The 25,323-nt window shown below is 48.3% G+C and overlaps 1 protein-coding gene across 1 annotated transcript; it reads left to right on the plus strand.

Annotated features, from left to right (window-relative positions):
* The first annotated feature begins 1,122 nt into the window (after positions 1–1,122).
* On the plus strand, positions 1,123–22,415 carry LOC128305293 (protein Wnt-1). The gene is made up of 5 exons (XM_053042667.1): positions 1,123–1,226; positions 9,284–9,546; positions 19,464–19,762; positions 21,636–21,952; positions 22,109–22,415. Exons 1-5 carry the CDS (start codon positions 1,123–1,125, stop codon positions 22,413–22,415), a joined length of 1,290 nt encoding a protein of 429 aa, XP_052898627.1.
* The last annotated feature ends 2,908 nt before the right edge of the window (positions 22,416–25,323 follow it).

Consider the following 25,323-nt stretch of genomic DNA (forward strand, 5'->3'; position numbering starts at 1 on the left):
AACTAGAACAGTTATCATCAAAGATGAAGCAATAAACGATCAAAATAGCGTTTGTTTAAGGTGTTATATTTTGTGCAGCAAAACCTTACGGTACGAAGCGCATCAAGCGCATCGGAAACCAGGAACAGCGAACAGGTAGGGCCCCAGCATAAGAGTTTCATTTTCGGAGGTCCGTCGCTCAGTATGCAATTTTGCCTCGATCGGTGCGGTTCCCATTTGCGGTGCTCTCGCTCTCGGTGTGTTGGATGAATGGTTGTTGTTATTTTTCCTTCCTGCTCTCGTTTTTTTGTTCGTGCCGTGTGTGTGGCCGGCGTGCAAAGGTAGCCGTCCCGCTCGCACCGTAGCATAGGCAGCATAGCCAGCATAAGTGTGCGCGATCGTGATTGATGTTTCGGCTCTTTCCCGGAGGAGGAGGACTTTCTTTCTTGGGTCTTTTTTTTTGTGTGTGACTCGCGCACGAACCTGGTCCCCGGGTGCGGTGTGTGTTCGACCAGCGCGTCTAGCTCGTGGCAGTTAGCATCCTTGCGTTTATGGTGCAGGACCGGTAAGCCCCTTCGGATGTGCATGATCCCGGAACATCCCGTGACAGAGGTGTTTGTGCGTACGCAGTGAGTGCGCGTGTGTGTGTGCCTGTGTGTTAGTGTGTTAGTGTGCCTGTGGGTGGATCGTTCTTGAGTGCACGCAGCAAATGTGCGCGATGAGTCAGCACGGCACAAGTGATAATGAGCAGTGTGCGCGATCGTGACATATGTTTGCGCGAGCGGATAATACTAATGTTGCTGATGGTTTTACTGTTGCTGGGATCGATAGTCGTCTGTTAGCAACAATCAAAGTTTACTGGTGCACAATTGTATCCGCTGTTGTAGGGGTGAAGTCGTAAGCCCATTCACGTTGCGAGTGAAGTTCGGAGGGTGGTATTTGGAACACGTGTGTTGTGTGTGCGTGTGAGTCCCCGGTGGGGGAAGCGAGGTGTCATCGAGTTGTGGAGCGTGTGGCGAATAATACGGGAGCAGTTGACTAAGCAGCACAAGAACTCCCCAAACAGAGTGTGTGTCCCCCTGTGCTGAAGTTTGTGTTGGAGTTAAAGTAGCAAAAGCGTAGCAAACAAACGGAAAACGCAACATGAATCTAGTGACGGTGTTTATGGTGTGCCTGATGGCCATCAGTGCCTGGGCGGAGGTGGAGAGCAAATCAAAGCCCGGTCGGGGTCGAGGCTCGATGTGGTGGTAAGTAAATTGGCATCGGTCGCTACTTAACCCTCGCAAAACGATCGCTTTGCCCGCTGTGCTGTAATGTTTTCGGGGGAGCTGGTGGATGAGTTTAACAACCCATCGGCGGAATGATGTTGGTGATGCCGATGACATCATTATGAGGGAGAACAGGGCCATAAAATGGGAGAAGTAGATGAAAACAGAAAAACCTTGATCTCGTGACCACACCGGGCAGGGAATGGATGGAAATTAATATTTCCTAATCGCCGCTACTTAAGTGTACCATTAGGTAAAGCAGGCAAAACGTTTATCTAAAACGAATCCTCCCCTTCCCCCATTCCCTGCCCTGTTTCGCCCTCCCTCCCTCGCTTAATAGCCAGCTGCCTTTTCGACCCCGTATTATCGGGACCGTAGGATGGTTGCTTATTTATTTATTTGCCTTTTTATTTCCATAGTCTCTATTTTGTCTTTATTGGTTAATCTGTTCCACTCTGCTCTCCCGCTCCATCGTATCGTGCACGGTTGTCCTCCAGACAAAAGTCGAATATCGCTCGGTTTTTGTGCTCGCGAGGGTTTCGTGTCGTTTCCCTCCTTCCTAGAAGGGGGAGGCAGAAATAATCTCGCCCGGCTCGCGTGATAATGATTAATAGAAAATTTATGGTTTCAATATCAGTGTTTTATGGTGGCTTTCCGTCGTTCGCGATCGTCTAGTGATCCTGGTGCCAAAGGTGTGGTGTATGTGCCTTTTCTGAATTTCCTTAAAGTCTCCCTCTATTTGTAGTGGCTATTTGCCTTTGGTGAGAATTTGGTAAACGTTCCAGCGTCCTATTCGCGCCTATTGAACGCCAAGTGTTTGGGCCATTTTCGGGATTAAATCCCTGAAAGTGACGTCCGGTTTCGGACGCGGCTTAACATTTTATTTATTTACTTTTTTTCTGTTCTGTAATCTCCCCACGGCTAGTCTACCGTGTTTTCGCTACCCTTTTGCAAAAGGTGTCACTAATAGGGGGGAGGATTTTGTTTTTTCCCCTTTTTTGACAGAAACCAAGACACAGATTCATGTTCATATCGGACCATTTACGAGTCACGGTTTGGCCATGTCCCTGGGAATGCGAATGCCTCTGGGAATTCGTTATTTAAACCGTTTCGCTTTGTGATGGGTTTTTGTTCGTATTGTTTGCCCACTTACCGGGTGGTGGCCGGTGAAGCTGGCGCGTTCAACCTGTCCGAGGTGTGCCCTTATCCCGCGTGTGGCCTCGAAATGGATATCCACTTTTCACACTCCCGGTGTGACAAGTGACAACACGCTTGCTGCTTCCCGCGAGTGGAAGTCACTGTCACTTTGCGTTATGTTTGTCACCATGAGCCAATGCATCCTGCGCATGCTGGGAACGATCGGGGGTAACAAGACGATCGTGAAGATAAAGACGCTAAAGAAGCAGAATAAAAAAATCAACCCTATTAATACGTATAATAACGATCGTAAATGTTGATTATAATTATTTCTGTAATTAGTTTTATTATTTAACCATATTGGATGGCCTTTAATCGGGCACCCGTTAGCGATGATCGCTTCACAACAGCATCGAGCACGGTGCGCACAGGTGCAAGCGAATGCAAATTATCTCGCGCGTTTTACCCCGTTTTTTTCACCTTCACCACCCTTTTGCAGTGAGAGTGAAAGACAGAAATTAACACAGAAATTGATTTGTATGCATCGCCCGGATGCATTTCCAGCCCGGCGGTGAACGGGGCAGACAGACAAGCAGAAGGTCCTGAAGGCGCGGTGTGTGGTGTACCTTACGCTTGCACGCTGTCCGTTTTAATTAAATTAAATCCGATTTCTACATCCCCACCACAGTACAAAAGAAAAACAAAAAACACACTCGACACAAGCGAGACCTTCACATACTGGGCATTTGGCAAACGTGTTGTCGTTTGTTCGGTGTGTTTCGCAATGCACCGGTAAGCTTCATCGTTGCCAGTTGCACCGTGTACGCTTTTTGTTTTCTTTTAATTAAGATGGAGATTTCTTTTTAACCCAAATTGATCGTTATCGGTTTGAAGCGTCGCTTGACCGTTGTCTGGTTTGGCTTTTTATTTCTTGGCTTGTACGTTTCGGCGTTGCGACAAGGTATGTGTCCATTTCACCACTCCGGGTATTTTGTGACCCTCCCGGACTGACTCCCCGTTAAAAAGGAGGGGTAGAAACGGGAAGGAGGGGTGGTGGAAAACAAATCACTCGTAATCCTGTGTGCCCGCGAGCGCACTCACCCGTCATAAAGCGTGTGAACGAAACGATTCCTTTCCCTTTTTTGGGGCCGTACGCAAACGGGAAAGATGATCGGCTGAAGGGATCGCGAAAGATTTATACATTTGCATCAGTCAGCGCGAAAATGTCCAATTTTCGCATCATGAATACGATCCATCCGTCAGCGTTACACGGGCGTGTAGGGAGAGTGTTTTCGTTAGCCATTCGTTAGCCGAACGTACTATTGAGTTCGGTTGATCAAGCAGCGTGTGATCCTTTGTCTTACGTAACGCATTCTATTGACGGGAATTTGGAGTGGTGCGAAATTCGCATTCTGTACGGAAGGTGTGAAATAGAAACCTTTCCGATTTTGGTTTGAATGCGTAAGCTTTCGGGGATACGAAACGATGACTTCACTGGTGCGTTGATCCTCGGCGAAACGAAATTCCATCACCTAGCGAAGCTCCCGCGTTTCGAGTGGAACGAATTTTCTCACGAGGATTACCGGAAAGAAGCAAAAGAAAGAGCGAGAATGAGCGTGATGGAGAGAGAGAGTGAAGTTTGTCGAGCATTTAATTTAACTCCCGACGCTGATGAGTGGCCCGGCAAGAGCTTTTAGACGGCCGCACGGGGCTTTTAACCCACGAAACGAAAGACTTCAACGCGCGCAATTAAGCGACAAACCCCACCCGCAACAGATGGGTGTTTGCGCGCGCTGTACGCTGCTACGATCCGGGCTTATCGTTTTGCACATAAATCTCCACTCGAAACATTACGCCGCTTGACGGCTGGTTAAGGCTTCAAACGGCCCTGACTCCGGCTGAACCTGGACGGATGCAGGCTGGGCCTGCATTCCGATGCAGGTGCAGGAAGCGGAAGGAAGCTTAACGGCCGCGGAACGCAACACACCCCCCGGGGGTGGCGGGAGAACACATCTTCGACACCGAAAACGCACCGCTGCACTCAGCGCATGAATCTTTCTGCTTCTTGTTCCGCTACGCTCTGCTCCAGACAGAACAAGAGCAAAACAGCGCTGGGAGTTTTGTATTTTCTATCTGTGTGTGTGTGTGTGTGTGTGTGTGTGTGTGTGTGTGTGTGTGTGTGTGTGTTGTTGATGTTGGGGGCCCGCGCCATCCTTTTCTGCAAATATGCGCACTGGAGTCATTTTTTCCCAGGGTCCGAGGTTTTTTGTTTTGCTACCTTGCGAAACGTTGGTCGTTACATTGGTTGATGCAACCGGATGACGGACTGGACGTCGCTCTTGCTGCTGCAAGCAATGCACAACTTCCGCTCCATCGATCTCCTTCCCTTCCCACCGCACTTCACGGGAGTTCCAACCGAAGCGTTTGTTAATAGCGTAATAAATGACAAATTAACACCGTAGTGTCATTTTTCATTCGATCGCACCGAGCGTTAGGCAGGGAACTGCTGATGATGAACTCCGGGGCCACCCGCTGCATACCGGTGCACTATCTACCGGTTACGACGGAGGCTCGGTGCATTCTCGCAAGTTTCGTCCCGTCCTCGTCTTGCAACACAAGCGCACGGTGGGTTTTGTATGAAAAATGATTACCGAAGTGATTAATAGTGACGGATTGTGGGCAGGAACCTCGGGGAGATGAGGGCAGTGCCCCGCCGATCCTTACCGAACGCACTGCGATCAATCCGTCACGGACGGCGCTCGGCATTCTAGGCGTAGAGTGTGCGAATGGAGTTTTATTCTTTTTGATAAATTAATTTAGCTTCCCATTCCACACGGGTGCTGGTGGCACCTGGTTTAGCAGACCGCGATGCTATCTCGCGCGAGCTGCCACAGCTCTCCTCGGCCGTACTCGCGCGCGTTCGCGTGGTACGTGCAACTCTATTCGATGGCAGAGGCCACCCCGGTTCGACACAACACGCCGGGGGTAATTATTCCACCACGGTGGGGCCTCGATCGATTGATGATCATCTTCGCTTGGGGTTCGCTTCTCGATTGCGATGTGTTTTATTTTCTGCTTTTTTGTTCGGCTGCAAGGACGTGAGTGGTGGCGTCCCAGGATCTGTCCCGCCCAATGAAACATTTTTACTGCCCCTCGTGTGCTCTCGTTGTCACTTGAATTATCATTAATTATTCGATGAAATATCGTTTGCATTACTCGATTAAGGGCCGGTGTGGCCGGTGTGGCAGGTATTTGACAAATGAGCGAAACAATTTCCTTAATCTTGCAAAAGTACGGGGGTGAACACGGGGGGAGGGGGGGGGGGAGGGGGTGGTTTCGGATTGACAGGGGGTGGGGAGTATATTGACGTTTTATGCAATCTCCCTGTCGCAACCTGGTGGTGGAAAGTTGCAATTTATGGACCTCACACACAGCCCGTGCTGCGTTGGGTTGTATGTTTATGAGGTGCTTGTTTATTGCTTCCCCTTATTGCAGGGGGGATTTTTTTTTTTTGCTTGATGGGGTGCTTTCCGATAATTAGTTTTTCGATTATCCACTCACGCTAAAAGGCGCACACATAGTACCACCAGTATAGCAAGCATTTTACAACCCTGTTCCGTTCAAGCAATCGACGCTTTTAATTTAACCTGAATTCCGACACGGGGCAGAAAACCGCAACCTGGCGTGTGTCGAGGTGTCGCGAACTGGGACGGAACTTCTATTTCGCGTCGGAGTTGTGCGGTTACAGTCGAGCTGGCAATAGGTAATTTGATAACCGCAAGACGCAGTGGTGCAGAAGTAGGGCTGATTTTTCAGCTTCAATCCTTTTTTCTCCCCCGGTGTTGGTTCCGTCTGGACAAACGCCACATTCCTCGCTGGCAATGTGATCTACTCGATTTTCTTCACTGATATCGTGCAGAGCTGGGAGTTCCATCGCACCGGGTTTATTCGTTCGGAAGAAATAAACGAACGTTTCCAGCCCTCCCCGTTCGGTTTGGGATACGCGACAAAGTGGTTTTTCCATAACAGTTACCCGACCCGAGGACGCACTGGAGCCGTCAGCGTAACTGTTAAAGATGGATATAAAAGAAGCACCTTTGGCGACGGTTTAGCGATCGTTTATGTTTATTAAGTGTTTTAAAGTGGCGAGCGCCTAGTGTACGCTTCGAAGGTAGATGACATAGAGCACAAAACAAAACAAACAAAAAAAAAATCAAAAACTCCATTTGAAGCGTGTCTGTCCGAGCAATGCTCAGTGCCGGCGCTTATCCAGTTACCGAAAAAGGACATTCCAATTGGTTGAGGGACGACAAGAAATAATAAAACAAAAAAAAAAAGACCACTCAATTGCGATGCACGATTGGAAAGTGATGAAAGTGGCTGCCGTGCTTGTGACAAACCCCCAGGAACAAACCGTTCGTTCCGTTTTCCGTGCCGTTTTCGCAATTTCAATGCGGCGATTCTTCACCCCGATCAAGATCAAGACTCAATAAATAACGCATCAAAATCGTCCGTATCCGGCACGCATCATAAATTGTGAGCGTACGTCAGGCCGGCGGCACGTCCCAAGAACCTCGATGACTTGGGAAGGAGGGAGGGAAGGGGGAGAGGGTTGTTGCGGTGATCGGGATTGATAGTGGCGACGGTTCGGATGGTGTTGTGGTTTGATTCTCACACACCCGGTAAGGTCGCCGCCGGCGACGGTGTCGGTCTCGGGTGATGTATGATGGCCTGCCAACGCGTCCATAGTCTCCTGACGGCTGCATTTGATGCATTCGCGACTACGGGTGCGTGTGATGATATCGATCCTTCATTTCCGTCATTCCTCGGTGGCACTTGGACGTTTCTTCGCTGGTCGTTTCGGGTACGAGAACAAACCAACGTCAGGCAGGTCTCTCCCGTTAACAAGATTCTTCGGTGGTGTGCGATACTGCGTCCTGTTGGCATCCGACTTAGAAAAGCGGGAAAAGGTGCATCCACAGACGCAAGTGCAGTTGTGCAACAAAAAGTCGATCGATTCGCGCATTCGTAACGCGTTCCATTCTCGTTCCGCGTTCCACACGCGGACGCGACACAAGACAAACTAATTTATTTTACAACGGAACGGTGCCCATTATGTAAGAAATGGGCAATGGGCAAAAGGATATTGTTTTTTCCTTCTTCTTATGGTTTAAACACAGGCCGGTGGAGGATGCTGCACCTCATGGTCATGACGTGTTGGAATGCTTGAGCGTGTATGTGTGTGTGCGTATGTGACAGGTTTTCGATCGCAGATTTTATGATCGTCCGCGACTGCTGCTGGCCAACGCGAGCGCAAACAACTAAAGCCCTCAGTCACGTTTCGGCAATCGACGGTGCGATAAATGGGCGAACGGGTGGACAACTCCCGAAAATGTTTGTCCGACACTTCTGAACACACTGTACGCAGCTTGGCAGCTTGGAAACATCCAGACTAAACTGAGACGATTCGTTGCGAACGATGGATGGACTCGCACGTCCCGGTTTGTTGTTTTTGTTTGCCTTCAAGAATGTTTTTTGGCTGTCTACTTATCATGAATCATCCGGTTATGGTTTTTGTGTGTGTGTGTGTGTGTGTGTGTGTTTTGTTCTTGCTGCAAACAAACTGCACGAAATAGTTCGCAAAATCTGGTTTGGAGGAATTACCACATTAATATCAATTTCACTTGCAAAACGGGTTCGTCGCTTGATGAATTTCTAGCGTTGAAATCTTTCGTTATCCAAACAATTAAAACCCACTGCAGAGTGATCACTTTCACCGTTTCGATCACTTTCCCTCGCGGCGGGATGACGAATTGGTGTAAACGCATACATTTGTCGGATCCCAACGCTTCAGAACGCTGCAAACAATCAACCAGGCCACCGGCGGTACCGTGGGAACGCAGCATTTCGTCGACGGCACCAGTCACGGTCAGGTTCGGTTCCGTCCGACTGCCAACCGTGGCATTATGCTTACGCAATAAGCACGTAGCACCGCACGGTGACAACGTTGACGACGCCACCAAACCATCGCTATTGATCCGGTGTGCACCCCTCCCCACCAGGAGGGAACACCCGAAGACCTTCGACCACGTTCGCCGGTGCCGATGATGGCTGTTTGTCCAATTAATCATACGTCAGCTACCGCTGGGGCAGCTGGGGCGCTGGAACTGGAGCTCCGTTCCGGTGGTGGAGCGATAGGTCGTGGTTTGCTTATTTTGGGGGGAGAAGGAGGCTTTTCGTCTCATTTGCATTTCGTGACGCTGCGGCACTTTTCTGGGAGACGATTTTACGTTGCCCGCAAGGATGGGGTTTTGGATGGTGGCGGCCAAATATTGATACAACTAATTTCTTGTGAAACAAACAGGCTTCGTTTCGTAGTTTATTCTTTTCGACAAACTGCGAACTCGCTGGCGCTTGTGTTCGTGCGAGTTTCGATCGAGTGTTTGGAAACGCAGGACGGGCAAAAATCAGCTCACCAAGGAAAACAATTTCGATTACAGCTGAGTGTCCTCCAGCGTTCTTTAGCTCACGGCAAAACGGTTCTGGAATGGAATTTCCTCACCAGCTGCAACGACGCACTGTCTACGTCGATAAGTCACCTTGACATCGTGCTGTGCACGTTGAAATAGTAAAATTTTGGGGTTTTCCTGCTGGATGGGTCAACACCATCATCTGCTGTTTGTCCAACGTATTAACGCCTTGGTGATTGAGTTGTCTTCTGTACACCACGTGTGTACATTTCGGTGGATTTCGGTCGGGAAATTTAAGGTCACCAAGTGGCTAAATTCAATGTTATGGTTAGTGTTCACTCTCGAGAGAAAGTTGAGCTGAAAGTGAAGTTCTCGCTGGTAAAAACCCCTTTGTCACTGATTCGTTTCCTTCCTATCTGTTTTCCACAGGGGCATCGCAAAGGCGGGCGAACCGAACAACATTTCACCGTTAGCACCCGGCATGACGTATCTCGATCCGGCCATCCATGCGACGCTGCGACGCAAACAGCGCCGGCTGGCAAGGGAACATGCCGGTGTTCTGGCCGCGATCGCCAAGGGCGCAAATTTGGCGATCAACGAATGCCAGCACCAGTTCCGGACGCGTCGCTGGAACTGCTCGACCCGGAACTTCCTGCGCGGCAAGAACCTCTTCGGCAAGATCGTTGAGCGGGGTAAGTCTGGGGTGGGGAAAAAAAGGTTGGGAGAGTGGCTCGGCGTTGTGTTTTAACACCCGCGTAGGTGGGATACCAGCTTAATTACTATTCCGGTGAGCGCTTCCCGACCGCGCGCGCGCGCGCCTCTGTTTTGCGCGGAGGTGGGTTTTGGTTTATGGACGCGCCGAATACCGAAAGGAACTGTGCCCAGTGTGTGGCGTCCTACGCAGTTCCAGCTTGATTTTTTTTTCTCCTCTCCTCCGGTCCATGAAATTTAAACGAGATCGGCCCGGGCAGATAGCAGCGCTACCGTACCGGCAAGCGCACGTAAAAAGGCGGCGCTCGTGCGCGTTTGCGGGGTTTCATGTTTCGGCTTCCCAAGGCGGCACGGAAAGCCCTTTTGTGATTGCGGTACGTCACACGCAGATACGTGCCGTTTATGATGGCGTTGGCCCGGGTGGGTTGGTTCACCATGCCGTGTGTGCGTGTGTGTGTAATATGATGAGGCCAGGCCAGTGAGTGCCAATGTTTGTGCGGATAAATATGCAACAGCAGACGTGCGGATTAATGAGATCTGTTCTGTTAATCCTTCATGTTAACAGATCAGAACCACTCGGCTCGAGCAGTTCCGGGGTTTTCTGTGGCCAACCTTTGGGATTTCCTGTCGCATGTGTGTTGCTGTTATTGTTGTTGTTTTGCTATCTCACTCCAAAAGTGAATAGAAAAGCAAACTGACAAATGGTTACATCTGTTCTGTTGTTGGTAAATGTCTTCATATTTCCAACACTCGGCAAAATCCTAAACCCGAAACCCGGTAATGGTCGCAATAAGCCACTTGAGTTCTTCATGTAATCATGTAATCCGGAGGGCATTTGTCACAAACGCTTTCGGCACTAATCGTGCGCATAGAATTGGGACCATTTTCAATCGATTCTTGTTGCCCAAAGTTGGTGTTGATTTTCCACAACCAGCAAAAAGGTCTCCGCCGCTATTGCTCGGGGCTATCCGCCGGTTCTGGTCGTGTTGCGTGGCCGTTACAAGCCCGACAAGCGATGGCATCACGCCGGAGGCTAGTTTGGCGGTAAACGGTGTTCAGTGGCAGGCTGCAACATTGTTGCGGTGTCCTTTACAATGCGCTGAATAGGAGAAATTGGAACGAAAGAAGGTAAAAAAAAGGACACACCCGAAGGCATTTAATGATTGAGCGCATCGGTTTTGAAAGTGTAGCAATGATTTCACAAATTTGTTTGGAAAAACTTTTGTTGTTAAGCTGTATAAAAAAGATGTATCCCGACGACCACACAACCAGATGGAAGGAAAAAAAACATCAAGATTGACGATCGGATTGCCTAACGCCAGAAGTTTTTGCACAGTCAGGGGTCGGGTTTTTATCTCTTTTGAGAAGATATCCTCCAAGAGAGAGAGGATAAAAACAACATCACATGACAAACGACATGTGGGAACTAATCGACTCATTGACCTGTCGTCAGCCGCTGCGGGATGCATCCTTCTACGCTACCTAAGGTAACCTAAGGAGGGGTTTTGAAAATCGTTGCTAAAGTTTCCTTCAGCATTCATCCCACACTCCCATTGCCCATTTTTCTCAAAACATCCCTTGCTCCCGGCTGCAGCTGATTCGACGTGCCGCTGGCAGAAGATGTCCCACACATTGTGTGGCTTGTGCTCGCGCTTAATGAAAATGTCTCCCGTTTTTTACAACATAATTCCATCGATCTTTCATGCCGCAGACGATGGAAGACGAAGCGATATATAAAAGACCCGACGACCACTGTCTCATCAGCGGCGCGGGCACCGTATCCCGCGGGCCAAACGATTTTAATTCTATCGCACCATCGTCACCATCGCTACCACCGTTTCCGTGTAGCACGTCTTGTTTGCCGATCCACATCCCGTAATTGATGTGTGGAGAAAGTGCGCTTCACGCCACACCGAAGCAAATAGGAATGGTGTGTGTGCGCAGTAGTGTGGCGGTGGCAGAAGAAATTAAGTCATTATTCATCGCTCGCTTTTGCCTCCCGGTGGCAATCCATTAGCATTTTTACTGCAGCTCCCGCTATCAATAATTAATGCACTCGCGATAGCTGCGGCGGCGGTTGGTTCGCCGCGCGATTTCCCTTTTGGGCCGCATCTGGGTGCAATTTTAGTGCGCGAGCGGGCATTGCTACGTTTAAGCGGGGCTCCCTCTCGTTTTCCATTTTATTTTTCTTTTGGCGGGTACGGAAAAGCGGAAGAAGGTGTACTGTTCTTTTATGCTTCCTTGTTTTCATCCACCTAGCGAATGGTGGTGTTTGGCCGCGTGCGTGGTGCGTAGCCGGTTGAGGTGGGCGAGAGCGATAAATTATAATAATTGTAGGAAAATTAATGGCAATTTACTATCGCGGATCGGTTCCGAACGGGGTGTCAAGGATACCGCGGGTTGGTGAATGGGGAAAAGGTTCTTTATTGATTAACCTCCCGTGTTATTAATTGAGAGAATGAGTTCACAATTAATAATGCTTCCCTTCGTTACATTCGCGAAAGAAATTTTCCGCATTGGGCGCGAGTAAAGCCCAATAACTTCATCTCGAGTCCCATTTCATAACTGCGGTTTTGCGCAGGATTCGTTTTAAAAACACTTATGTGCTTTAGAAGAAAAGAAAAGCACGAGCACAAAAAAAAACTCGTTACAAATGTTACCACATGTCAGCGAGCAGCGAGCATTACAACTACTCGGCACGATCGGCTGTGCGGTGGCTGTGGTTCGTGTGAAGTATCGAGCTTTCCCACCGTGTGTGCCAACCGTTTGACAGGCTGTTTGTTTTCTCCATTAACAACAGACCATACCAGCTCGCGGGCAAACGCGTTTGTTGCCCAGCAGCAGCAGCACCGGCAAGTGGGTGGCCACTCACACTCAAGTTGTCTTTTCCAATGGGGTGGTGGTTGGGAACAACGGACCCAACTGATCGAGTTTTCTCGCGATCGCGTGTTTGTTGTTTGGTCTTTCGCGTCACCGCGAGGTACGCGATCATGGCGAGGACGGCAGAAAAAAACCAGAAGAACCAACAACACATAACTGGCAGCGGCTACCGTCAGTTGTTGCTCAAGTGTGACCGGTGGCAAATAGGAGTTGGTCAAACACAAATACGCGCGGGGTTTGATCGGTGCGAACAGCACGGAAAACAATACCCTCCATTCACTGGTTTGGGGGTGTTGGGCTGTTTGACCGATGGTATGGAGCGTAATGAGCGAATGGATTTTGTCCCGTGCGTCCCGGCAAAAGATTCACCCCGCTTATAGGCACTTCGAAGAGGTCGAAAGATTAAGCCGGGGTTACGGCTGGCGTCCAAAAGCCACCCTCGATGGTGGTCTCTCCGGCCCGATGCCCGGTGGCACTTATCGATCTGCTCCGGTTGCCGGGGTTTTTTTTTTCTTGAGCCGGCTCCATTTTGTGATCCGATCCACCGATAGCGCGACACAGCTTCCCGCTTTCCAACAGGACCGTCGGCGTACCGTGAGAATGAAATTCATCCTTATCGCAATTTTATCTCTACACTTCGATTTGTTTATCGCAAAAATGGGCTTTTAATACCAACTGCCCAACATTGCCAACGCGGTGCTCCGGGTGGCACTCCGAACCGGCATCTGGTCTTAATTGACCGGCAAATTAAGGGCCCATATAAGTGCGAGCGGTCCTTTCTTTTGCACCGTGCTCCGTCGCACGTGTGTTACGGCGGGCACATCTTCCTCCCCCCGGGGTTTGGAGGGATTGGAAAGATGTATCGGTACAGTGTACCGCACAACAACTTTATTACCGAAAGCCCTCCCATCTACCCGAAGCAATTAAACGCTATAAATCTTGTCACACTTTTCGAGTCCCCGGACGGGATCTTCCCGGCAGCACCCACCGTGGCTTTTGCGCGTTGTCTTTTTATTGTAACTTGGAACGCTCAAGCGCTTCTAGCGGGTGGCTTTAACTGGGGAGAGGTTTCTTTTTGCCTATTTTCATCACACAGTCTACTGATGACTGCTGCCTGAGGTGTCTAGCGACCGGTCGCAACCGGTGCCGATTTTACGATCGACCCAACCCGACGGCGGCTGATGATGGTGATGATGACAGTTTTATTTTTATAACACCGGCCCCATAAAGGTTGAGATGAAATCCGGAGGCAGCACACGGCGCTGTGCCTTTCGTTGAGGCTGGATGTGTTTGAAGGGATTTGGTTTGTTAAACATCGTAAGACGATTGGAGAAAAACAGAGCCCACGTTTGGTGATGCCTAATGCTGCGTTTTTTTTTTTGCTGTTCCCGCTGCTTCTTTTCTCCTGCTGCTGTTATGTGTATGTTTTTCCAGCAGTCTTTTAGAGTAGATGAGGTCTAATAGTCTAACAAATCGCTTCAGCAGGACGCACAACAGCGTTACGTTCACGCAGGGACGTTTTTCCCCCGAGGGTGTCCGAGATAGGGACCATGAGAAAATGGTCCCGAGTGGATCCGGTACGGTGTGGCGAGTGTGGCAAAAGCTCGATCGGTTCGCAAAACCTACCCAAAGACCCGAACGGAACCGTGTTAAACCGTAGCGATATATATTAATAAAAGATTTTATACGCTCCATAAATCAGGCGACCAGAAGGATGAAGGGTGTATGTGTGTGTGTGAGAGAAAGAGAGAGAGAGAGAGAGATAGGGAGATGTATATCGCAAAGTTTTAGCAGCCGTGCAGCGCAATGTACTTGGAAGCTGGTGGTCTCAAGAAAAAGGGACTCTCGGTTGTTTTCGTTTGGAACTCAACTGAATTTTTTTTTTCATGTGTTGGTCTCTTTGTCTCCTTCGTGCCACGCCAAAAACCCTAAAACCTTGCCTAGTTTAGGCAAAACGTTTCCCGAGACCTACCGCGGTTGCTGGAAGGAAGCGATAAAATATTCTACCGGGACAGTTTTACGAAATATTTGTGCCACAGTATGCGCCTCCGGCTACTGCAAAACAATTTCGGTTTGCGGGGTTGTTGGCCGGTAATTTTAGCACACAAAAAAGTTTGCCACAAATTGCCAGACAGATAATTTCCGTATCGATCGTATCCCATCGGTAGACCCGAAGGCCTCTGTCAATAATTAACATCGCGCTGAAATGGGGAATTTCGAGGGGTTTTCGTTGGTGGATTAAATTGAAGGACCCTCAAAATTGGGTAACATTTTGCCAGAAATTAGACAATCACCTTGATGAATGTTTCATTCGGAAGATCGTTCTTGTTTGTGTGTTTTTTTTTTAATCAAACCATGTGGCTCCGCCGATGAATTAGGTTACCTTGGTGCAATTCCATCATGGAATAAAACATATTAGTGAATATCCTTCCTTTTAGCCACACATAAAAAAGGGAACCTGTTGTCTATTGAATTCACTACTCCTTCGCAACTGCAATGCCCTCCAATATGCAAATGGGTGCAACTGATACGAACATCAGGCACCAGGACCTTCCAATTTTACGATGTCTTTTTAAAAACGGAAACGATCTCAGGATGTAAGCGAGAAGCAATGAGGAAATAAATAAAAGCACAACAAAAGAACCAACGTCTGTTGCCGAAAACTGTGATCCATCCATAAGCAGGCTGCAAAATTGTTGTGTGTCTCCCAACAGCCGACGACAGCAACTGAGCAAAAGCATGAATGAACACCAAACGTACGTTTTTCCCCGGCCCGGGGATCCGGTGCAATACTGGTGCTGCGAATACAAAACTCAAACGTAACGCCCAAATTGAACCATTAAACTAATTGTTTGTGGAGTTTTGGGTTCCCGTGTGTGTTCCTTCTGTGTGTTGCTTGTGCCAGCGCGGCACGATGCGATCGGAACTGAAACCCTTTCATTATAATATTTTGGGCTCCCGAAACAGCTATTGTGTGATTGCCAATGCGCGGGTTTTTGGCCCCTTCGCGATGAAAACGAAATCGAAACGGCGAACAAATCGAGTGCGGAAGATGAAGATGGTGGAAAACAAAGCAAACACATACGTTTAACCGTACCAGACACATGAGACAAGATTTCGACCGGATTTCCTCCTTGCGCAAAGTCGGGTCCCACCGTGAGGGCATACAAATTTTGCTTCCTTTTTTGATTTTGATTCACCTTCGCACCAGTCACCCTGAACTCGTATCCGTAACCGTGAGGTATTTTTGTGTTGTTTGTTTGTTGTTTGTCTGCTCTCGTTACGTACCACCGATTGGACAGTTGTGTTGCCGCGTGTGCAACGAAAATGTTCAATGGGCGCTGCAGCGACGAACCCGGCAATTATCGAATTGTGCGAAAAGAAAAACCTAGACAGCATTGAGAAAAGGGCTCTGTGTGTTACGGACACGGGGGGAAAAAAGAGAAGAGAAGGTTTGGGGACAACAACAAGGACCGGGTGCAGTATAATCGAGTTTCGAAAGGAAAGACAAAAAACTTTGACATGCAGGGAACGAACGAAGCTCAATCGTTTTGTGTGATTTAAGAGATGAAAATATTTTGATTCCACATGGGAGGAATAAAATGGACCCGTTTGCATATCAGGCCATAAGGGTAGTGGAACGGACAGACAGTAAAGCCTTGTGCTGTAGATCAACTAGCAACAGCCCTGGAAAGTATGAAAAGATTGAAAGGTTTTTTTTTGTGGGGATATTATTTCGATCCCATACACGCCTGACAGTATTGGATTCGATTGAAATACACACTAGCGATACACGCATTATGCTCCACTTTATCGGTCCAGGGAATCACCACCCTAGCGATCGAAATCGGGGCCACTCCGATCGAAAAGGGGAAAAGGGAAGGAAACCTGATCATCAAGATGATGTCTCGAGGTGATTATGCAGAGTTAATTTATTCATTAAGTAAGCGATTGGATCGCGATCGCGAGTTGATGACCCCCGGGAATGTCGATGATGGATTGTGGTCCAAATCAGACGGGGGTAGCTGGACTGGACATGTGCACGATCACGATCAACCGCTGGGGGCCCATCGTTGTCCACCATCAACCCGGTTTCTCTCGTCCCGGCGAAAGGGTCTAATGTCTTAATCCAATAAATAAATTCGATCGATCCCGGTGCGAGCGTTGACTGTTTGGTAGCGGTGGGTACCGTTTAGGACACCGTCCGAGTACCGCTAGGGAACGATCCGCGTTCGTCTTCTTCGTGCTCTTCATCGAACACTCGTCAACTTTCCGATCAATCCCTAATAAATCAATTAATAACCGATCAATCACTGACGCACAGGCACGCATTCTTGAACGAATACACACACACACACACACTCCAAAACTCACCCTGTCATCTTTCGGGGTTAGAAACTGGCTACGGTCCCGAACCCGAACCGCTCGTCAACCAGTCCGGCCAGTGATCGGTGACAAACGACATTCGGTTGAATATAATCCGCTTCGTTGTTTGGAAGCTGAGCTGCTGCCACAGGCTTTCGGGCTTTTTTGGCGGGTGTACAATTACCTATCGGGAGATAGATACGCAGATGGAAGCGATAGACCCCAATATATCCCTGAAATGGAAGCCGCTTTTCTACCGCAGACAGAAGTCCGTCCGGTGCGCAATCGTGTCAGTTGATATGACAAATGAATTGTCACAAATTAGTGCCGGTAGACAACGGGCGCGTTTGCGGCTATTTTTCCCGCACGACAACATTCCAGAAATATTTGTCAGCGGTGCACATTGTTACGATTGAGAGTGTGTTATTATCACTTGGTGTGTTACACGTTCCTACGTGAGCAATTGATCGATAAAGGTAATTAAAGTCACCAAAGGAACAACATGCCCATCACACTTCACGACGTCTTATCTTTGCTGTTTTTTCCAGCTTTTTAACATTTACTTTCCTCGCAGTGCACCGATATCGGTATGGTGAGGTGTGAAATAGTCCTCCAAACAAAGCCAAACTTGAAATGTACACACACACACACACACACCGATTTACACTTTCGAGACGCAATAGAAACCCCATTACGCTGTGGCCTGGTTAGCGTCGTAAGGAGTGGTTTTTGCTGCAGTGATCAGAGGTGCTGTTTATGGCAACGTTGGCAACTTTGTGGCTCACTAATGATGGGCTCGTAAAACCACCAACCTTCTCCGACGGGGCCCCGTGTAACCTTGCGTTACACCGAACCGACCGCCTTCAAACACCATCCAACACCCAAACGGTGCTCGGTGCGTAGACAATCGAAATGATGTACCATTTTGCGGCGAACCTCACCGGAATGGCCTGGCACTTGGATGGCCTTTTGTTCCGTCCGACCGGCTCGTTATCGATAGCAAGCCGTTGACGTGTCCTTGGTGCGTTGTTACGCTGCGTTTGTGTGTCGTTCTGCTTGCGAATTGAATGTTGCGATCGAACCACTTGCTGCACAACACTCCGATTCGATTCCAAACCCCCCTAGGGAGACTTCCACAGGGTTCAGGGCCGACCGGAGATGATGGATGGAGGATGAAGCGTAACATTTGACAAATCAATTGCTACCAGACCCGTTTTTTCGGGTTGCTCACTACCTGTGCGATGGGTTCTTCCGGAGGTGCCTTTCTTGCATTACCCCCGGAGGTTGGATGTCCGGCTCGAGGTCACCGAAATTCTACCAGATGCGTCTTGGTTGTGCCCGTCCATTGACACATGCTGCTTCTCACGCAGTTACGTAGGAAGACAGGACAAGACAGACCGGGGCTTTATGACATCGCCTCGGTTTGAGCCACACTACTCCCTCAAGGGTCCACTCGACTGGAGCTTTATGATGATTGATGATTGCGAGCAGACTTTCCATCATCCCGTTTGACCCATCCTCGGGGAGTTTGAGTTTAGGACAACCCTCGGGCGCGCTGCTGTGCCCGAGCGGATCGCAATCGTTTAGCAGAGATGATCGTCGGCAACGTCCTGCCGTAGGTGCGAAGGTGTGAAATTGGCCCTGGAAAATTGGTACTAAATGTACCGGTTACGGTGTACCTTTCGAGTCTTCGGCGAAGATGACTCCCGGACCGGGCGGGAACGAACAAACAAGTGCCATATTCAGAATCAGTTCCAGCCATGCCGTATCCATCGACTTGGCGCAATCGATTTCGACGACGCGAAAGACGCCCTGTTCGTTTCGGATATCTTCAGGAACGGTTAAGCTAACGGAGAGTTCAATAATTCTTCTGACCACAGCAACTGAAACGAATGGAACCATTCTTGATGTGAGTTCTACTCTTCCCATCCAACACCACTCGTGTAGCTCTTTGTGAAGAGAGTCCCCAGCTCAAGCCATCATCGTTTACACTTTACCTGTTGCTTAGGTTATCGCTTAAGTTGCATGTTATTCGCCTCAAGAGTGACCCTTCCATACACCCCGAAGTGGTCACTGGTACGTGAGGAATTCTCGAAGGTTTGTTAGCAGGGAACAAACACTTTTCACCAGCATCCGATTGGATGAAATTAAAGCCCCCGAAATGCTTCAAACCTTCTTCTTAAAAAAACGGGTGTTTATCCGGATTCGAATCGCTAAGCTCCGTCTCAATCTTCTTCGTCTGGGGCTCATACTGGCACGCTTTGCCTCGCTCATCTTCCGCCAGAAAAAGGGATACACTCTTGCGACTTACGCTTTCCGGAGGCCTTCGGCTTACGGGTCATGATTAGACGCTGCGGTCGTAAGCAGGATTACAAAACGATTTAATTTACTTTAATCGTACCACTGTCTCGCTCGTTCTCGAAACATTCGAAACATTGACTGCAACTATGAAGTACATTCTGTAGAGTTTCGATTGCTTCTTGGGCACACTCTCGATCTTTCACTCTCTCTCGTTTAAAGAGCTGTTTTTATTGTCACTTTGAAAAAAATGGACCCTTAAGGAATGGAAGGAAAATGTGTCACTTTACTGATCTTCTTTTTTTCTCTCTCTCTCTTTCTTTCTTGCACCCTCCCTCCCTTCCTTCCTCAACAGGTTGTCGTGAAACGGCATTTATCTACGCGATTACCAGCGCGGCAGTAACGCACAGTGTGGCACGGGCGTGCAGCGAAGGTTCGATCGAATCGTGCACTTGCGACTACTCGCACCAGAACCGCGAACCGCAGATGAGCAACATTGGCGCGGTGGCGGGCGTCGGTGACTGGGAGTGGGGCGGCTGCAGTGACAACATCGGGTTCGGGTTTAAGTTTTCCCGCGACTTTGTCGATACGGGCGAGCGTGGCCGGACGTTGCGCGAAAAGATGAACCTTCACAACAACGAGGCTGGCCGAGCGGTAAGTGATGCGGTTTATTTCTATGTCACAGTGTATGTATGTGTGTGTGTGTATGTGTGTGTAATCAATCAGGGATAAGCTTTGCCCATAATAATCATAAACATGTGTACGGTTTTGCTTCGTTCGATCAATCGATTGGTTCGAAAGCGTGACCCTTTTCGTTAATTTCGCCACTCCACAACGGGTGGGGTGGTTCGTGTGATGGGGATGAAAGGGTAAATGTTGCCACACAAGTGGAACCTCCCCCGACCCCCCCGTTTTCCATGGGGATGATGGTTGCACTGGAACGGCGTTTAGCCTGTACGTACTCCAATCCTATACCAGGGGGGTCTTTCGTGGCTGCCGGCTGTTCGTGTGGCCATCGCTAAAACGATTTCATAAGCGTTTTATTTTATTATTTTTTCCCCCCCATTATTACACCACTGAAGGAGAGGGAAGCAAACACAAGCGTCATATCAGGTACCGGGGTGGTAATCTCAACTACTGGGGAGGTGGGTGAGGGTGGCCGGGTAAAAATCAAATAAATAAAATTTATTTATATCCTTTTTGCCCGTCCAGTCGTCCGTTTGCCACCGTCGAAGTGGCTCGGCACGATCGTGGTCACGGGGGCTTAATGTTGTTCACCGTTTGACCGGCGAGTGGGGAGATACATTGCGATCGTTTACTGTTTTTTTTACTTAACTTTGCTCTCGATCGCTTATAAAACACAAAATGCCTCCTTCGGGGCTTCCTATGATACGATCGCACGATCTCACGCGACATCCAGCGCGAAACGGTTCGCCAATAATCGCCACGGACGGACTTTCGATTCCTCGCCGATCGGTGCTCCCGCCCCTCTGCGATCCATCCACCCTGATGCGATCAATTTCATTAATAAATGTTTTAATCCCTTTCTGCGAGCTTGGATTGCACCGGGGGCTGCGTTAGCAGGAGGATTCTGTTTTCTGCTTTGCTTTTAAAGCTTTTGTGTGTGTGTTTTTTTTTTGGTGTTGTTCAGCTTTATAGTATTTCTCTGATTGCGTGATCGTACGCTTCGTGGAGGCTTCTTCCATCTGCAGGAGAGGAAAAAAAATCCTCCAAAAGCAAAATCAATTCACTCCCCGTCGATGACTGCATGCAGGTTTGTGAAAAAAAAGCGCATGCATTAAACTGTTGACAGCTGATAAAACTGGAATGAATTCATTTATGAATGTTATTAATTCGTGGTGATTGTAATTAAGTGACATATTATTTGTGCTTCCTCCACAGTTCCGTTTTTGCTTTGGTGCTTAGAAGGTTGGGTTACTGGTTTTTTTTTTGTGTGTGTCTGTATTACCATCGATGATTCACACACGCTGCAGCATCCGAATTCCAGACAAGAGGGTTTTTTTTTCGTGCTATAAACACTCCCAGAGTGCGAGAATTGATAATTAAATTTGATGACTCGACCGGGGAGCTGTGCATCGGGACATACGCCCAGGTGAATTGAGAGGTTACGACTCGAGCAGGATTAGCAAATCGATGCTCTTAACGAAAATGGACAGTGAAGCGGCCACTCCTGCCGTATGGGGTTTTTTTGGCACGATCGTCTTCTGCCCCATCACGGTCACAGCAGACGAGAGTTGTTGGTTGAGACATCGCTACAGCTTACGGCGGTTAATTGATTTTTATTGCATTCTGTTGCGAATTGCGAATGAAACGAATGGGTCTTAAATGTGACAATAAATCCTGCGAGACGCCAATGCATCATGGAAGGATTTTTTTGTGTGTGTTTAGAATCCCATTAGCAGGATTAGCTTATGCGATCGATTGGAGGATGTTCCTATTTTAATCCAAAGCACATGACAGCTTTTAACACGTTGGACCTTCTTTGCCTCCTCTGACCTATTTACAGCATGTACAGGCGGAAATGCGACAGGAATGCAAGTGCCACGGTATGTCCGGCTCGTGCACGATGAAAACGTGCTGGATGCGGCTGAACAGCTTCCGGACGATCGGTGACATCCTGAAGGATCGGTTCGACGGTGCGTCGCGCGTCATGGTCAGCAACAGCTTGCGCAGCACTAGCGTCAACGAGAACACGCTCACGAATCGGGCCGGTTCGAACAATCTCAAGACGAACAGCATGAACAGCGTTGGCGGTGCGAACCCGAACAGTGTGCTGGGCAATTCGTTTCACGCCCGCGGTCACCAGCAGAAGCGAGTCAATCGGTAAGTTGGGTTTTTGGGGGATTGGGGTGAGATTGTCTTTTTCGCTTTTCCGCGGGGAATTTGTGGAAATTTTTTAGCGAATTTTGCCCTTCGATTAAATATGACGAATTGACGAACCATTTCCCCGTTTTTTGTCTTATGCTCTGTCTGCAATAGGTACAACTTCCAGCTGAAGCCGTACAACCCCGAACACAAACCACCGGGCACGAAGGATCTCGTGTATCTCGAACCATCGCCCGGGTTTTGCGAGCGCAATCCACGGCTCGGCATTCAGGGTACGCACGGACGCCAGTGCAACGACACCTCGATCGGTGTGGACGGTTGTGATTTGATGTGCTGCGGCCGAGGCTTCCGGAGGCAGGAGGTGACGGTGGTCGAACGCTGCTCATGCACCTTCCACTGGTGCTGCGAGGTAAAGTGTAAGCTCTGCCGGGCGAAAAAGGTCATCCACACGTGTAATTAAGGATGTCGCAGTGTCCCATCCCCGTGTGTCGTGTCCTTTCGTGATCGAAAGGGTGAATCATCCACCAGTCGCAGTCAGCCCGCTCGCCGTGACGTTCGTGTGGGTACGGAGCGATGGCTGGCGTTCTTGCCGACCGTTCCCTCTTTCTTATCTTAAATATTCGACTTTTGTTTTTAAAACTTGTATAATGGATGATGGCGACGCGGCTGTCGCTGCTGTGATGGAGGGGAATGGAATGTTGCGCTGGCGCGGGATTAATAATCTCAACGCGCTTGCTGCTCGAGAACAAATGAAAACAAAAAAAAAAACGGAGGCAGACACTAGACGGTCGCTTGGGACACTTGGACGAGAACCCGGGATATATCGGTGTACAAAGAGATGTGTAGAAGAAAACCAGAGGAAACGTATCGCTCCCTCGCGTTCGATGAAATCCCAATCGTCTTTCTTGGGTTGCGATAGACAACATCAAGACCTCGATCGATATTTCGGAGCACGGAGCAATGTGGAGCTAAAGAATTCGTGACCGTGAGGTATTTGCCGACGAAGGGCACTATTTGTAAATAGGAGTTTTTTTTTTTTTATTTGTATTTTTATCATTTAATTTTATACGATTTTACTCTTCTCCGTCTAACCGGCTTTAGTTGCTACTTTTTTTTTGCAAAAACAAAACCTTATACCAACACAGTGAAGTGTAACCGAGTGAAGTATGGTTAATGTTTGGTGCTGGTTTCCGCTTTATCTGTGCCTCTGTTAAGAAATTATTTCCCATCAAAAGTAACGTAAATTAACTACCAAAAATCACAACAAAACCACAAAAATACGTACGACTTACAGATAGCAAAAGGAGAAGAAGCAGCAGAAGAAAACGCCTAATTGGAATGGTAACCTGGAAGGGAGGGACTCTTGGTTGTTTTTGTTGTATACAAAATTAACAGACTTTAAAGAGGTATGGCGTTTAGGTGACAGGACAGGTCAGGTTGGGAAACAAAACTAGGTAAACCAAAATTGATTGCGTGTGGAACATTTTTCGGCATGTCGTTCCGGATATAGGTAGTTAACTTATTGCAGCTTACTTAAATAAATTTGTATAACAGTGGTATGAAGGCTTTCAGAAATAGACCGAGGGGAACAAATTCGTTCAGTATTATAGTCAGGAGCACAGAGTGGAAAAAAAATATTTCCCCATCCCCCCCGTGTCCACCCCCTTTTTCCATCCCTCTCCCATTCCATCCCAATCAATTCAAATAGGTGCCAGTTATAAATGTGTATATGTGTCCCAGCAGTGTGTAGGTTGCGCAAACGATACCCCAGTTATTTTAATGTTTTAAGCATCGATTAGTGGAGCAAAGCTTTTTGTGGCTTCGTGGATGCATAAGTAAATGTGCGTGTGTATGTGTTTATTTTTGGTGTATTTTCCATCCATGGACGGTGGAACCATTTTAACCCAACTCCCCCCCCACCCGGACACTAGAGTTTAGTGTGAGCCCGTAGCTGTACATAGAGCGAAATGTTAGTCGTTTAAGCGTAGGTTACAGTAAGTAACGCACAGAATGCAACAGAAAACAGGAAACAGTAAACAGATAGCACCGGAACTCGATTTCGACAGATCCCCATGTTCAAATCAAACACGAGCGCGAGTGTGAGCTCGAGACAGTGGAAAGAAATCCTGAAAGACTGAATAGAAATTAACGCGCCAAAAAACGAAGGTTTTGCTGTTTATTTGATGTGTGTTTAGCCGAGGGAGCGAGTGCCGAGGAGAGGTCCTGCAGAGTAGCGTTTTGCTCTGCACTGGGGATGTAATTCATACGTAGTCTTGTCTTATCTGCGATACATCGGGCGGTTCTGAAGATGTGCGGAAGTTTGCCGAAATGATCGCACCTGGGAATGATGTGCAAGATGGAGCTTGATTTACATTTCGCGACCGGAAGGATGTTTGCAAAGAACGGTGCCCACTATCCAGCAAAAAGAAGTGACCACGTAGTGCGAGACCAAAGGATGGCTTTACTTTGGCGCTCGTTAACGAACGTTTGTGGTTCTTCTTCTGTGGGCTTTATTTTGCGATGAGTAGATTGGACGATGTTTCTTATAAGCTTGAAGACTTGAAGTCTGGGGTATTTTCTGGGAAGTCTACTGAATGCCCAGCTCCCCAATTCGTTGAGGGTTCTCAGGTACTCCCTACATATGGGGGGTTGTCTGATGCACCCCCACATTCGAAACATTTTACCTTCAATCTACTCACCGCACGTACGGACCATGGTGGATGCCATTTTGTGCCATCTTGTCTGTGCAGCGCATCGTATCTCGAAGATCCATCGTCAGAACACCCACGCGCGCTCATTTCGTAAGGCAGCAATGACGGCAGTCATTTGAGATGTTTGAGTCGAAAGACTCGGCCACCTCTTCCGGACTTCAGATTCGACTCGTTTTTGTTCGGTTTTTGGCACTTCCCTCTTTCTATCTCTTCCATTTCGTATGTGTATGTGTATGCAATCGTTCGTGTAAGCAAATATACCAACAGAGATACAGTCCTTCAGCAAAACGGAACGCATTTTGGTATAGACGGCCGCAGTAGTGTTAAGCTGTTTTGTAAGCGTTTTGCAAATTGTTTTATATTGTGCGTAAGGTGTAAACTGATCGGTAGATCCATATGTGCTAGCACTGTGCCGTAAGCAGAGTAGCTTTTCTTATACATTAATAATAAATGTCTGTTTTTTTTTAATTATTCTGCATCACTGAGCAAAACAGAAAAAAACTCCCGGTATCTGTATTATTTGTGTATTGCATAAGTAATTTATTAACACCGCTTTCCCAAAAAAAAAAACGATGCACAGAGTAACACGAGCTTATAATAAACACGGAACGGATCTTTTTTTAATGCTTTAGTGGAGCGTACTTATGCGTTTGGCTT

This window comes from Anopheles moucheti, chromosome 3, assembly GCF_943734755.1.
Source record: "Anopheles moucheti chromosome 3, idAnoMoucSN_F20_07, whole genome shotgun sequence".
NCBI classification, from domain to species: domain Eukaryota; kingdom Metazoa; phylum Arthropoda; class Insecta; order Diptera; family Culicidae; genus Anopheles; species Anopheles moucheti.

Excerpts from the sequence above, each read along its gene's own strand:
- LOC128305293 (XM_053042667.1), top strand. The coding sequence starts at position 1,123 with ATGAATCTAGTGACGGTGTTTATGGTGTGCCTGATGGCCATCAGTGCC. Across the intron at positions 1,227-9,283 it reads GGTCGAGGCTCGATGTGGTG|GGGCATCGCAAAGGCGGGCG; the intron begins GTAAGTAAATTG and ends TGTTTTCCACAG. Across the intron at positions 21,953-22,108 it reads CAGCAGAAGCGAGTCAATCG|GTACAACTTCCAGCTGAAGC; the intron begins GTAAGTTGGGTT and ends TGTCTGCAATAG.